At 41.9% G+C, this 13846-nt stretch overlaps 1 protein-coding gene across 6 annotated transcripts in view; it reads right to left on the bottom strand.

Annotated features, from left to right (window-relative positions):
- Nucleotides 1–13352, bottom strand: part of TPK1 (thiamin pyrophosphokinase 1) — a 392426-nt gene extending 379074 nt beyond the window's left edge. The window contains exons 1-3 of one of the 6 annotated variants that reach the window (XM_055421432.2): nucleotides 12685–12831; nucleotides 12248–12306; nucleotides 10322–10393 (exon numbers count right to left, since the gene is read on the bottom strand). In XM_055421432.2, the coding sequence (XP_055277407.1) occupies nucleotides 10322–10393; nucleotides 12248–12290 (115 nt within the window). In that variant the 5' untranslated portion in view covers nucleotides 12291–12306; nucleotides 12685–12831. Of the gene's footprint in view, nucleotides 1–10321; nucleotides 10394–12247; nucleotides 12307–12684; nucleotides 12832–13160 lie in introns of those variants that run through there. The other 5 variants (XM_055421429.2, XM_055421434.2, XM_055421433.2 and 2 more) reach the window with 5 other exon arrangements.
- Nucleotides 13353–13846: the final 494 nt, after the last annotated feature.

The raw sequence follows: 13846 nt of genomic DNA on the forward strand, positions 1-13846 counted from the left end.
GCAAGTGAAAGTCTTCTATCTGATTTCAGTTAGAAATAAGAAAACTAAAGGTCAACTTCAGCTTATTTTAAGCATATATTTTTCACAATCTGCTGACCAACAATAGGATGTATTTTCTCAAAAAGACAGAGCTACCTGAACATGTTCAAGCAAGAAAGCCAGACAGCCATCTCAGAGGGGCACCACCAAAGACACACTTGCCCCAGGAACACGAAGGGTTTCAAAGATTTTCTCTCCTAGCACAGGATTCACTACTCACAGCATTTGTACGCACATGAGCTGTAAACTGCAAGAGCAGTTTTCCTCCTTTGAAAAAGAAAAATAAAGTCACCTCAACATAAACATCAGCAATTGGGCCACGAGCCGAATTTATACAACTTACACATGACCTAAGAGTAAATCAAAGCTTAAATTCTCTAAAGACACAAAAACAAAAGCAACTATTCCATGGTGATGATAAATGAACACCTTCAAAGACAATGGTGTGATAAAGATACAGGAATACTCTCAGAATGAAATCCATTTGTTTGAGCATCTGTTTGCCACCTACAAAGAATAATAACTCTTTCTGATGAATTTTAACAAGAAGGAAGGGAATACAATTCATTTGAATGAGAAGTTAAGGCACAAATACGCCTCATTTTCCTAGAAAACCTTCAAAGACATCTAGTGTTACTGTATCAAAACCCACAGAAGATTTTTTTTTTTGGAGTGATCAAGCCATAACATTTGAGCACTGAGAATATCAGAACTGCCCCCACAGCTTCGCTCCATATTTTCAATTGTTTTGTTTAAAAGAATAGTATTATTTCTGAAAATGCTACAAAGGACTGATTTACAAGATTTTTTAAAATTGGGATTATTTTTAAACTCACTTTAGAAGCTTTCCTTTAGGAAAGCATGCAGCTATTAAAATGCTAATATGTAAGGATGTGGGAGGTGGGTGCTGCAGAGACTTAACACCACTAAGAACTAAGGAAATTGATTCTCTAGATGATGTGGAAAAGATGGCTTATAAAGTTAATGAGATATTACTTATGGCAAAAGAAACAATTTGGCCACTAAGAATGAGGATGAACCAAACATTTTTGTCATCAGATATATAATGAAACTAATTAAAACAACAACAAAAATTAAGGCAAATACGAAAATCAAACAAAATACATGGAAAAGTTAAACTACATCAAACACATAAAGTATAGTTGTGACATAAAAGTCTTTGTAAATTAGAAATAAATGGAAGAGAACAAAAAGGAAGCATTCCAACAATTATGAGTTATACACCAAGGAAGAACAGGAAGAGTCAGCAACATTCAAGAGACTTGAAAACTACCTAGAACGGATTTCTAATTGAGCAGGAAAGTAAAGTAAGAGGTTGTTGTCGTGTGAGTGCCAGGCGTGTCCAACTCTTTGCGACCCCATGGATTGTAGCCCACCAAGCTCCTCTGTCCATGGAAATTTCCAGGCAAGAATACTGGAATGGGTTGCCACTTCCTCCTCCAGGGGATCTTCCAGACTCAGGGATCAAACCCATGTCTCTTGAGTCTCCTGCAATGGAAGATGGATTCTTTACTTGGGAGCCCAAAATAAGAGGATTAACCCCTGAAACTGGAAAATCCACTAGTTTGACTCCTGGATATCTTAATTAGCACTGGCTGGATAGCAAAGACATCACAATCCTTAAGCTGAAGTTTTAGCCTGAGGTCTACGTGCCATCTACAGAGGGATGAAAATGTCTTAAAAAAAAAAAAGCAAGTTCCCCAAGTTTCAAAGCGGGCATACTGCCTTAAACAACAGAAAAGCTGTGCTGCTATTAAGAAAAACATACAGACAAAAAACCCAGGTGCAGTTGTAGTTATCTCCAATAACTGTTTCCAAAGGCTTTCCATGGAAAATAAACATTCTATTCCCTGTGTATGAAGCTTGTTCCAAAAGTTCCAGTCTATGATTTGGCTCTTGCTGATATGAATAAGAACAAAATATCTGACAAATTATCACAAACTAAATATAAAGTGTTTCTAATGAAACTTTAGCATCTAAATAGAGACATGGAGAAGGAAATGGCAACCCACTCCAGTGTTCTTGCTTGGAGAATCCCAGGGACGGGGGAGCCTGGTGGGCTTCCGTCTCTGGGGTCACACAGAGTCGGACACGACTGAAGTGACTTAGCAGCAGCAGCAGCAGAAGTATAAACTATACATTGTGGAGTTTCAAGGTTTAATACAAAAATGTCAGTTATTACATTTATAATTGTTTATTTCTGATTACATGTTTAATTATATCAGTTTAGATATATTAGGTTAAATAAAAGATAAAATTAAGTTCATCTGTTTTCCCTTTTTAGATAAGTTACTGCTGCTGCTGCTAAGTCGCGTCAGTAGTGTCCAACTCTGTGCGACCCCACAGACGGCAACCCACCAGGCTCAGCCGTCCCTGGGATTCTCCAGGCAAGAACACTGGAGTGGGTTGCCATTTCCTTCTCCAATGCAGAAAAGTGAAAAGTGAAAGTGAACTCGCTCAGTCGTGTGGACTCTTAGCAACCCCATGGACTGCAGCCAAACAGGCTCCTCTGTCCATGGGATTTTCCAGGCAAGAGTACTGGAGTGGGTTGTCACTGCCTTCTCCAAAGAGGCTACTAGAACAATTTAAGTTCTTTACAAAATTTAGATACTTAGGAAGTGTTGAATGAATAAGAGAATATATTGTATAGAAGTACGAAACAGCAACCAAATAAGACTGAAATCGACTCTTTGTGATTCAACAGTGATATGATAGGGTCTTTAAAGGGGTAAAGAAGACTCTTGAGAGTCCCTTGGACTGCAAGGAGATCCAACCAGTCCATTCTAAAGGAGATCAATCCAGGGTGTTCATTGGAAGGACTGACGCTAAAGCTGAAACTGCAATACTTTGGCCACCTCATGCAACGAGTTGACTCACTGGAAAAGACTCTGATGCTGGGAGGGATTGGGGGCAGGAGGAGAAGGGGACGACAGAGAATGAGATGGCTGGATGGCATCACCGACTCTGTGGACATGGGTTTGGGTGAACTCTGGGAGTTGGTGATGGACAGGGAGGCCTGGCGTGCTGTGGTTCATGGGGTCGCGGAGAGTCGGACACGACTGAGCGACTGAACTGAACTGAACTGAAGGTAAAATGAAGTCGTAAGAGTGGCACTAACCCAATAGGACATGTACTTTTTAAAGACCAGATCAGAACCCAGGTGACACACAGACCAAAGGGGAACACATGAGGACACAGAAAAGGTAGCCATCTGCAAACAAGGAGAGGCCTTGGAAGAAAGCAAACTTGAATCTCTGACATTTGGCCAAAGAACTGTCATAAAAACTTCTTTAAGCCACTCAGTCTATAGCACTTTGCTATGGCAGCTCCAGTAAACTAATACATTATTCCAAATAATTAAGATTTTTTTCAATAACAGATGGAGTTTTATTTCTCACAGTGAAATGACAAGACTCAGTGCTTCCATCACACTAGCCATATTTCAAATGCTCAATAGCCACGTGTATTAGCCCAGACCCAAAGAAAAGTACAAACCAGAAATTTCTAAGAAGAATGCCTAACTACTTCAGATATGTGACCAAGAAGCATCTTACTACTATATTGAAGAATTTTTAATCTGTAATTTAAAAATAAGTGCAAATAACTTGGATCTACCCTTATATCATTCTTATAAATATTTACTAAATAGAGATTAAAGAAGGGAGTTAACAGTTTAGGGCTATGTTTGGTACCAAGCATGTCATCACCAAGGGTTCTTGAGAGGTCTGTTACTGAACTAGTGATGCACGTGGCCACTCATTTATATTACAAAGGAGTCCGAACTCTAGGTACAGATTACCCAGGGATGTCCAAACCAGCCTCTAGTAAATCAGAGATGCTACTATCCATCTTCATGTTTTCTACTCCTTTTATGGGTTTAATCAGGCATTTTCAGTGGAGAATAAGTTCCAGAAATCTGAAAAATAACAGGAATGCTATCCTGAATGAGATATTCCCAGACACATTTCCACTTAACCATGAGGCATCAAAAAACTATGACCACTATTAAAAATTTCATGCACCTAACTCTGGCCACCTCATGCGACGAGTTGACTCACTGGAAAAGACTCTGATGCTGGGAGGGATTGGGGGTGGGAGCAGATGGGGACGAGAGAGAATGAGATGGCTGGATGGCATCACCGACTCGATGGACATGAGTTTGAGTGAACTCCGGGAGTTGGTGATGGACAGGGAGGCCTGGCGTGCTGTGATTCATGGGGTCGCAGAGAGTCGGACACGACTGAGCGACTGAACCGAACTGAACTGAGAAACAATAAATTCAATAAGTATAGAAGAAACTACACACAGAATTCAGAGAAAAGAACAGGTAGCCCTGCCTAACTGAACACATTTACTAAAATAAAGAGCTATCTCCTTTGAGAACTATAGAAAAATGAAGGGATTTCAAAATTTAATAATATAAAAAAGTTCATTTAGTACAAAGTATCTTCCATTTGCTTTGATTCTACCTCTTAAACTTGCTTTTTTATACTTTACAGCAGCTTAAATTGCACCAAGCACTTCATGTTTGTATGTATTTTACTTTATATAAAGAAACTAAGGCTCTAAGAAATTGAAAGACATGTCCAAGGTCACATATCTAGTGAAGAAGATAGCTAAAACATAAACCTGACTTCCAGGTCCACAACTTTCTACAGGTTTTACAGTGTTGAAGTATTAAAACCATGCCCAGCACACAGTGTTACAGAAATGTTAGTTGTTACAAGAATGTGTAATATAATTATGCTGATTTGACCAAGTGTGTGCCCATAATACTTAAAAGGGTAATTCGATTCATAATAAACCTCAACAATGGTAACTCAGCTCAGAAGAAATAACTCCCAAGAGCATTACGGTCACAGAAATCTTTTTAAAATTTAAATATGTATAATCTTTTTGCAAAGAAAGGTAGAGTGATAGATAAAAGGTTTTCTAGCACAAATTTATGATGAAATTATGTGGGGAAAATGAAATGGAATTTTTGAGTTGGAGTTTATCATGTATTTTTAAGTGAATGAAGGTTCATACCAAACTGCTGTATTTTTTATTCCATCAGATAAATTTAAAAGGGATGTAAGAGCTTTATTTATCAATACTCAATATTAAAGGACATTTAAAATGTGAGGGACAATGTTTCGAGATTTAAAATCCTGAACCTAATGCATAGGTAGTCCTAGTTTGGAACAAGCACCTGGAAGCTATTTTGAGAATGAGAAAATTTAAATATGGTTGGGTATTAGATACTTTGAAATCTGACATGGAAAAGTAAAGTGGTGAACTGAATAAAGCAACTTACATTATGTTCTCATTTTGGTTTCAAAATGTCTGTATTCATACATAAAAATGTCTGGAGAGATATAAGTATCAATGTATACACAACAAATGCACACACACGTGGAGGGAATAGTGGCAATCTCTGAGAGGCTGAAATACGGCATTTTTATTTCATCTTTTTATCCATATCTTTTTATAACGCATATATACTATGTTGTAAATATATACAAAAATGCCTAAATACCAGTACTTTAGTAAACTAGAAATTAAAGTCTCTGTAATTGGTTGCTCTATGTCTTAAGTTTGTGAAATAAGCACAAGTAAGTTAATGATCCCGACGAAGGTTTTACTCTTTTACTTTAGCTGCGAAGTGTTTAAAATAAATATACTTTACTTTAAGCATATGGAGTTCTAAATATAAAGATTCATAAAAAAACTGAAATGATCACAGACACTAGAACAAAAAAAATTCATTTTTTTAGGAATACTGGGAAACACACCTATATAAACAGAGTTTAAAACAGCAACAGTATGTGCTTACCAGTTAAATATTATTCAGTTTTAAAAACCTTTAGATAAAATGTTAAGGCAATGAACAAAATAAATAAAATGTCTGCATTCTTACTGTATATATCAGTGTTAAATGCTTTACAGATACTCTAATCTTCATATCTCTCCTTGAAAAGTGTCCTTCTCTCTACCTCATTGAGAAAATCAAGACTTAAAGGAACCATGTATCCAGAATACATAAACTCCTACTTATAATCCTTTTGCAATGTATACATGTATCAAATCAAAAATAATACATTATATATCAATTATATCTCAATTAAAAGAAAAACTCCTAAAGGTTAAATGTTAAAAAAATCAAAGACAACCCAACAGAAGAGTGGCAAGAATGATCATCATTAAAAAGTTTACAAGTAATAAATGCTTGAGAGGGTGTGGAGAAAAGGGAACCTTCCTACATTGTTAATGGGAATGCAAATTCATGCAGCCACAAAGGAGAACAGTGTGGAGCTTCCTTAAACTAAAAGTAGAGTTAACAAATGATGCAGCAATCCCTGGGCTTCCCAAGGGGCGCAGTGGTAAAAGAATCCACCTGCCAAGGCAGGAGACGCAACAGACACGGGTTCAGTCCCTGGACTGGGAAGATCCCCTGGAAGAGGAAATGGCAATCAGCTCCAGTTTTCTCGCCTGAAAAATTCCATGGACAGAGGAGCCTGGAAGGCTACAGCCCATGGGGTCCCAAAGAATCAGACACGACTGGGCAACTGAGCATGCACAAGCAATTCCACCCCTAGGCAGACAACCAGAAAAGATGAAAACTTTCATTCGAAAAAAGATACACGCACGTCAATGTTCACAGCAGCACTATTTACAATAGCCAAGACATGCAGGAAACCTAACCATCGTCTGTGTGTGTGCGTGTACAATAGGATATTACTCAGCCGTTAAAAAACAATGAACGGACATAGAAATTATCATACCGAGTCAGATAAAGACAAATATCATATGATCTCATTTATGTGGGATCTAAAATCATGATACAAAGGAATTTATTTACAAAACAGACTCACAAACATAGAAAACAAACTTGTGACTGCCAAACACGAAATAGGGGGAAGGGATAAACTAGGGATTTAAGATTAATCCTTAACCTTCTCTGGGAGCTCAGGGCTTGCCTGGTAGCTCAGTTGGTAAAGAATCCGCCTGCAATGCAGGAGACCCAGGTTCGATTCCTGGGTTGGGAAGATCTGCGAGAGAAGGAATAGGCTACCCACTCCAATATCCTTGGGCTTCCCTTGTGGCTCAGCTGGTAAAGAATCCACCCGCAATGCTGGAGACCTGGGTTTGATCCCTGGGTTTGATCCCTGGGTTGGGAAGATCCCCTGGAGAAGGGAAAGACTACCCACTCCAGTATTCTGGCCTGGAGAATTCCATGGACTGTATAATCCATGGGGTCGCAAAGAGTCAGACACGACTAAGCGACTTTCACTTTGAAGATTAATAGATACACACTACTATATATAAAATAAATGCCAAGGACCCGCTGTAAGCCACATTACAATACCTTATAATAACATACAATGGAAAAGAATCTGAGAAATAGATACACAGACACAACTAATAGATGCAGGTATAACTGAATCACTTTGCTGTACACCTGAAACATTATAAATCAACTATACGAAGAAAAAAAGTAAAGTGGCAAGAGACAAATATTTCACAATTAACAACAGACAATATCCGCATTCTGCCATAAGGGAAATGCAAATTAAAATCAGAGATTCCTCTACATACCCACCAGAATGGCTAAAGCTTCACAGTAAGAATTCTAAGGATTGAAAATGAACACTCCAGGGGATGAGTGCAGCATGAGCTAGGGTCAAAGTCCTGAGGCTCCAATCAATGTTCATATAGTAAATAGTGGTGAGTTCTGCTTGGTTTGGACAGAGAGGTGAGTGATTTAAGAAAAAAAAAGGTATTCTGGAAAAGCAGTAAAGAATCAGATGGTGAAGGGCCTTTAAAGGTCAGGATAAGGACTTTAACCTGTATACAACTAGCAATTCTGAACCATGACATGGATGACACAATTTAATCAAGTTTTAAAGGTATATAAAAGGCTGTTTCATAGAGAATGTTCTAGAGATGGAAGGACACAGAAACTTTCAAAAATCTATCTTCTATCCTGCAATAAATTTCTGTCCTCCACAGTTTGGTTTAACCTCACTGCTCAACCATTCTTCCAGAACCTCTACTTGTTCTCTCAACCTTCTTTCTTCCTCACTAGTCACCATTTTTAGTTCCCAGACAGACACAGGACTGAGCTTTCTTTCCATCAAGGAAGGCCCAGGGCCTACAATGCTCTTGTGCTCCCCCCTAGGCCTCTCACGATTTAAATCCAGTGCTTTTCTGGACGTCCACCTGACATCTGTCCACCCATGATTTCTCTGCCTTCTCCAGCCTGCCCTCCTCCCAAGTCCCTGTGGTTCCTATGTGGATCCCATCACACATAATTCAACATCTAACTAGCATTTATTTTGTTTTGTTCTCAATTCCAACAAGACTGTAAGCTCCTTGATAGAAGAGATCACAAGTATATTCCCCACAACACCTGGGATCAAAGGTACACACTAGATAGTTGTCAGTTCCTCTAGATAACAGAAATCCAGACAGATCCTTTGATCCAGTAATTCCATTTCCGAAAATTTATCCTATTGATAAACTCACATAAATATGCAAAAATATGATCAAAGTTATACATTCTATATAGTAATAAAAACTAAAAATAATCTAAATGTCTTTTAAGAAAGCCTAGTTCCATTCTGTCTATACTGCCCACTAAAAAAAAAAAAAAAAAAAACAACTTGGGATACTTACACATATGGACCATAACAAAGTAGTAAGTGAAAAAAGTTGCAGGAAAGGGCTTAAAACAGGTCTTATATTTATTTATAGACACACAATTTAGAAACACACAAGATTTCAGAAGGACAATCTCTGTTAAGTAGGATGGACTTTTTCCTGCAGTGTTAAAAACAACAGGCCCCAAATGGATTCATTTATATTAAATCCCACATCACCAAACACAGACTTAATAATTAACCCAACTATGTGCAGTTTCAGCTCTACCAAAAATGGGATCTTAAACCAGCCAATCAGAAGTCACTCTATCAGAGCTAGCAACGTAATCTGCCTGACAGACCCTTTACCATCCCCTAAAGGAAAGGGACCTTGCTAGAACCAAACTACTTTTGGTGAGTGTAACTTCCTTGTTTCTGCCCATTTGTGCCTATAATGTCTACCACTTCATACAGCTCCTCCAGTTTCTATCTGACAGATTGGATACTACCCAATATATTAACTGCTGAATAATCGCTGAATAAGATTTGTAACATTTACTCACTTGTACTGTTTTTTTAACATTTAGAAACACTCTTATTAAAAAGAAAAAAAAAAAGAGCAAGACATTTGAAATAAAATATTGATATATTTTTACTTACTGCTCCAAACAGTAATTTACAAAACTTACGCTATAAATCCATTTTATTTAAAACAAGAGGAATGGTATATTGGTTATATGTACATAAATAAAATTTTTAGAATATATGCCAATTGTTAATAATGGTTATTTCTTGAAGAGGGATTACAGAAAACTTTCATGTTTTAGGTTAGTCATTTTTTTAAAAATAATAACCATTTACTTTAGTTTGGGCTTCCCTGGTGGCTCAGATGTTAAAGAATCTGCCCACAATGCAGGAGACCCGGGTTCGATCCCTGCGTTGGGAAGATTCGCTGGAGAAGGAAATGGCAACCCACCCCAGTATTCTTGCCTGGAGAATCCCATGGACAGAAGAGCCTGGCGGGCTACAGTCTATGGGGTCACAAAAGAGTCAGACACGAGTAAGAGACTAACACACACTTCAGTTACAAATAACAAAGATTAAAAAGATGTTATATTCCCCGTGCTGGTGATCACTAGAGGTGAGCATTTTGGTGTACTTGACAATTAGTTAACCTGGAGAGAACCAGTCTGCCAGACTGTCCGCTACATGAAATCTGGGTACGCATTACAGGCACATCACGCCAAAAATTACACTCACAGAAGTTATTCATACAAAAATAACCTCTCTGCTAGAAAATATTAAATGTCTATTTGATGAAGGGAACTTCTCTAAACGTAACATTAACCTCAAATATTTACTGAATTACTCTAAGCGCCAGGCACCGCAAGGGCCCCTCATGAGACACTGTTCTGTTTTTAAATATCCCTGATTTATCGAGAGGAAAGTAAACTTGTAGGGAGCCCATGTATCTAGGCCAGTGTTTGAGATCAGATGGGAATCTCTAAATTGTACCCTGAGGGCTTCCCTGTGGCTTAGAGAGTAAAGCATCCGCCTGCAATGCAGGAGACCTGGGTTCAATCCCTGAGTCAGGAAGATCCCCTGGAGAAGGCAATGGCAACCCACTCCAGTACTCTTACCTGGAAAATTCCTGGGAGGCTGCAGTCCATGGGGTCGCGAAGAGTCGGGCACGACTAGAGACTTCACTTTCACTTAGGAGCAAGAGGAAGAAACTAGGCAAACCACTAAATGTCACAGGTGTCCTCAGAAAAGTTCAGGATTCTACCTGGTGGATCTGTGCTTCATACACGGAGCCTACACAAGTCTGACCTGAGGAGTCATGGCCTTCTCCCTAAGCCTCTGATTAAACCCACAGGGACCAGCACGGCCTGTCTTTCCCACTATTTGCTACTAGTCTATTGCTCCAAACCTTTTCCATCTCGGCATGCAGGCATGCTGTGCTCTGTAGCTCAGTCATACACAACTCTCTGCGACCCTATGGCTTCTCTGTCCATGCAGTTCTCCAGGCAAGTATACTAAAGCCATTTCTTCCTCCAGGGGATCTTCCCAACCCAGGGATTGAATCCATGTTTCTTGCTTCTCCTGCACTGGCAGGTGGATTGTTTACCACTGAGTCACCTAGGAAGCCCTTTCCATTTCAACACGGACCCTGAAATCCAACCACGATAGCCTGACCACTGAATCTAATCGCTTACCGCAATTAAAGCTAAGTGCTTTATATGTTTTACAACTCATCTATGCTCACAACAAGCCTGAGAAATATTCCTATTTCACAGATGAAGAAACTGAAATACAACCAGCAAATCTAAGACTTAGACCCAGAAACCCTGTTGCCTCACACCAACCTTTCCTATGCAGCACTGTGTCTATGGCCTATCTCTTTAAAACTGAGAAAACACTAGAAATCTTCCAGGAGTAAAGTGGCTCATGCTTAGCAACAAATCTGAAAGTCAACAGGCCAGTTGAATCCAATGTTTACTCTTGGAAACACTGTTGGTCCCCGCTACCCTTGGATAACTGAGAACTACCTAAGTTTCAATTACAAAATGTTTATGTTTGCCAGTGCTTTTCCTAGCTTAGGAAAAGCTGTTTTCAAAGACACTCAACCTCTCAACAAGTCAAACATATCTGGACTCAGACTCTAGTTCCTTACTACCTGCAAAGTAAGATATAAAGTCTATGTAAACAATGTAACACAGCAAGTGACTGGGCAGAAAGGAGTCAGGGTCCCCTGCTGTAATTATCCTTTGATTGCTTTACCATAAGTACTCCCAGAATGTGGGGACACTGACAAGTTCAAATCAGATTCAATACTCCTGCCCCCCAAAAACTCATGAATTCATAGGTTCACAGAAAACTGTAAACTCTACAAAGAATTCTGCATTCTATTTAAATTGATGAGCTGACAAACTAGAAGTTCTACACAAAAGAAACAAAAGTAAAAACCGGTACATAAAAAAAATGTTTTAATACCATGAAATTAGCACTCGGGTCAGTTACTACACGCGATAATGAAAGCGACTATCAATGCCCTCACAAAAACTAATTCTTCCGTCTATTTCCATGTGAATTACAATGACTCCACACTTGAAGAAAAACCCTTGACCACTGTATCTTGAAAGCATTTTTATTGGGTAACCTCAGGCATTTTCAAAGGATGACAAATGGGCACAATGGGCAAGCAATCATAAAGTCAATAAAGACTGATCTTTACCCCTTCCATCTAGTTTTCTGCTCCAATTGTTGTTAGGAGCCTGAGAGCTCACATTACAGGTAGGGCTTAGTCTTCTCCAGGCGAAGGGCATCCCTTTTTAGTCCTCACACAACTCTACACCGCAAAGACTAATAACTATGCTCCTTCTTTTTCCCCCATATGGAAACTGAGGCACAAGAGAGGCTGAGTCATCTGCCTAAACGTAGGAAATCGGAGTCAGACTGGACACCATTCTGGGTCTAGAGTCCAGCCCTTTCAACCAAGGCTTGTGGTGGGGGACCGGGGACTGCACATCAATTGCACAGTAAAACGTGTGAAGAAGTACAGTTACCAGAGGGAAGCAGGGGTTCCAGCGGGGTAATGGCATGCTCCATAACGGATTGCTGGTCTCTGTGTTAAAAAAATAAATAAATAAATAAAATGCCACATTAGAACTCCTCCCAGCTAATTAAACAGCACGCGAAACCGCCAGGACGCGTGGCCCGGGGGCGAAGCCGCGCCCCGGGTGTGCGGGCCGGGCACGGCCGGCGGGACGCGCGGCGGCGGCGACGCGGGAGGCCTTCCAGGGCGCGCGGGGCGCAGAGCGCGCGCTGCGCGTGCCCCGGCGGAGTCGCCCGCTCCAGCCTTGCCCGTGCCGCCGTCACCGTCCCGGGGCCAGGGTGGGGACGAGCCAAGGGAGCCGGGGACGCGAAGGGAGCCGGAGCCGCCTGCTGCCCGCCCCACGCGCCGGGACCGCGGGTGGCGCGCCGAGACTGCGGCCGCACTTACACAATATGGCGGTGGAACCACCAGCGAGCGGGAGCGCAGACGGCGGGAGCCCGGCGATCGACGGCTCGGCGCTCAACTGAGGCGCCTCGGCGGCGCGCGGCCCGAGGCCCGCGGGTTTAAGGGAAGGGCGCGCAGGCCGGCCCCGCCTCCCTCCGGGCGCCGGCGGCCCCGTCCACCCGCGGGGCCCCGCCCCCAACCCATCCCCCGCCGCGCACGCCCCTCCCCCTACCACCCCGACCGCGTGTCCCCGGCGCTCGGGCGCCGGAACCTTCGGCCACCCTGCCACCCGCTGCCTCTCGCGCCGCCCTCTCTTCTAGACTAGTTCTGCCCTGGAGGCATCGCTGGTGTTTCTGAGGAACGCTGGTCCCTGAACTCTAGCTTGGAGGCCGCTCTTTGCTCCTAGCCCAGCGTTAACTTCCCCCGTCATCCTTCGTCAGCTTGGCATCAGAGCCAAGCCAATGTCCGGAGTTACCTACAGAGCAATTTTTCTCAATCCTCATTCTCTTTGATCTCCCGCTTGCAGCTCGGGTGCCTCAGGAGCACGCCCTCGTTAAAGCCTGCGCTGCGTTGCAGCAATCCCAGGATGTTATCGTTGACAGGAACCTGAAGCTACTTTTGCAGCTCTGCTCGCTCCAGTAGTCACGGGTTGAAGAGTTCCTTCTGTGGCCACGCAGCCTCTTCCAGGACTGAGCGAGCCAGGTCTCTAGACTCAGTAGACTTTCTGCTGCTGTTGCTAAGTCACTTCAGTCGTGTCCGACTCTGTGCGACCCCATAGACGCAAGCCCACCAGGCTCCCCCGCCTCTGGGATTCTCCAGGCAAGAACACTGGAGTGGGTTGCCATTTCCTTTTCCAACGCATGAAGGTGAAAAGTGAAAGTGGAGTCGCTCAGTCGTGTCCGACTCTTGGCGACCCGGTGGACTGCAGCCCACCAGGCTCCTCCGTTCATGGGATTTTCCAGGCAAGAGTACCAGAGTGGGGTCCCATTGCCTTCTCCAAGTAGACTCCCTAGGCTTTATCTTTTCCAGACTAAACTTGCTCTTTTGAGGTTCTTAGAGGACCTGATTTTTAGCCTCCGCTGTCGTGGTTCCCACCCTCTGTATTTAATGTTGCCCATTCATCGTGGTTCTGACAGCTGAGGAGAACTCTTGCAGACCCCTGCCC

Source organism: Moschus berezovskii, chromosome 3 (assembly GCF_049115385.1).
Source record: "Moschus berezovskii isolate FMDL1 chromosome 3, NW_MosBer_1.0, whole genome shotgun sequence".
Lineage (NCBI taxonomy): Eukaryota > Metazoa > Chordata > Mammalia > Artiodactyla > Moschidae > Moschus > Moschus berezovskii.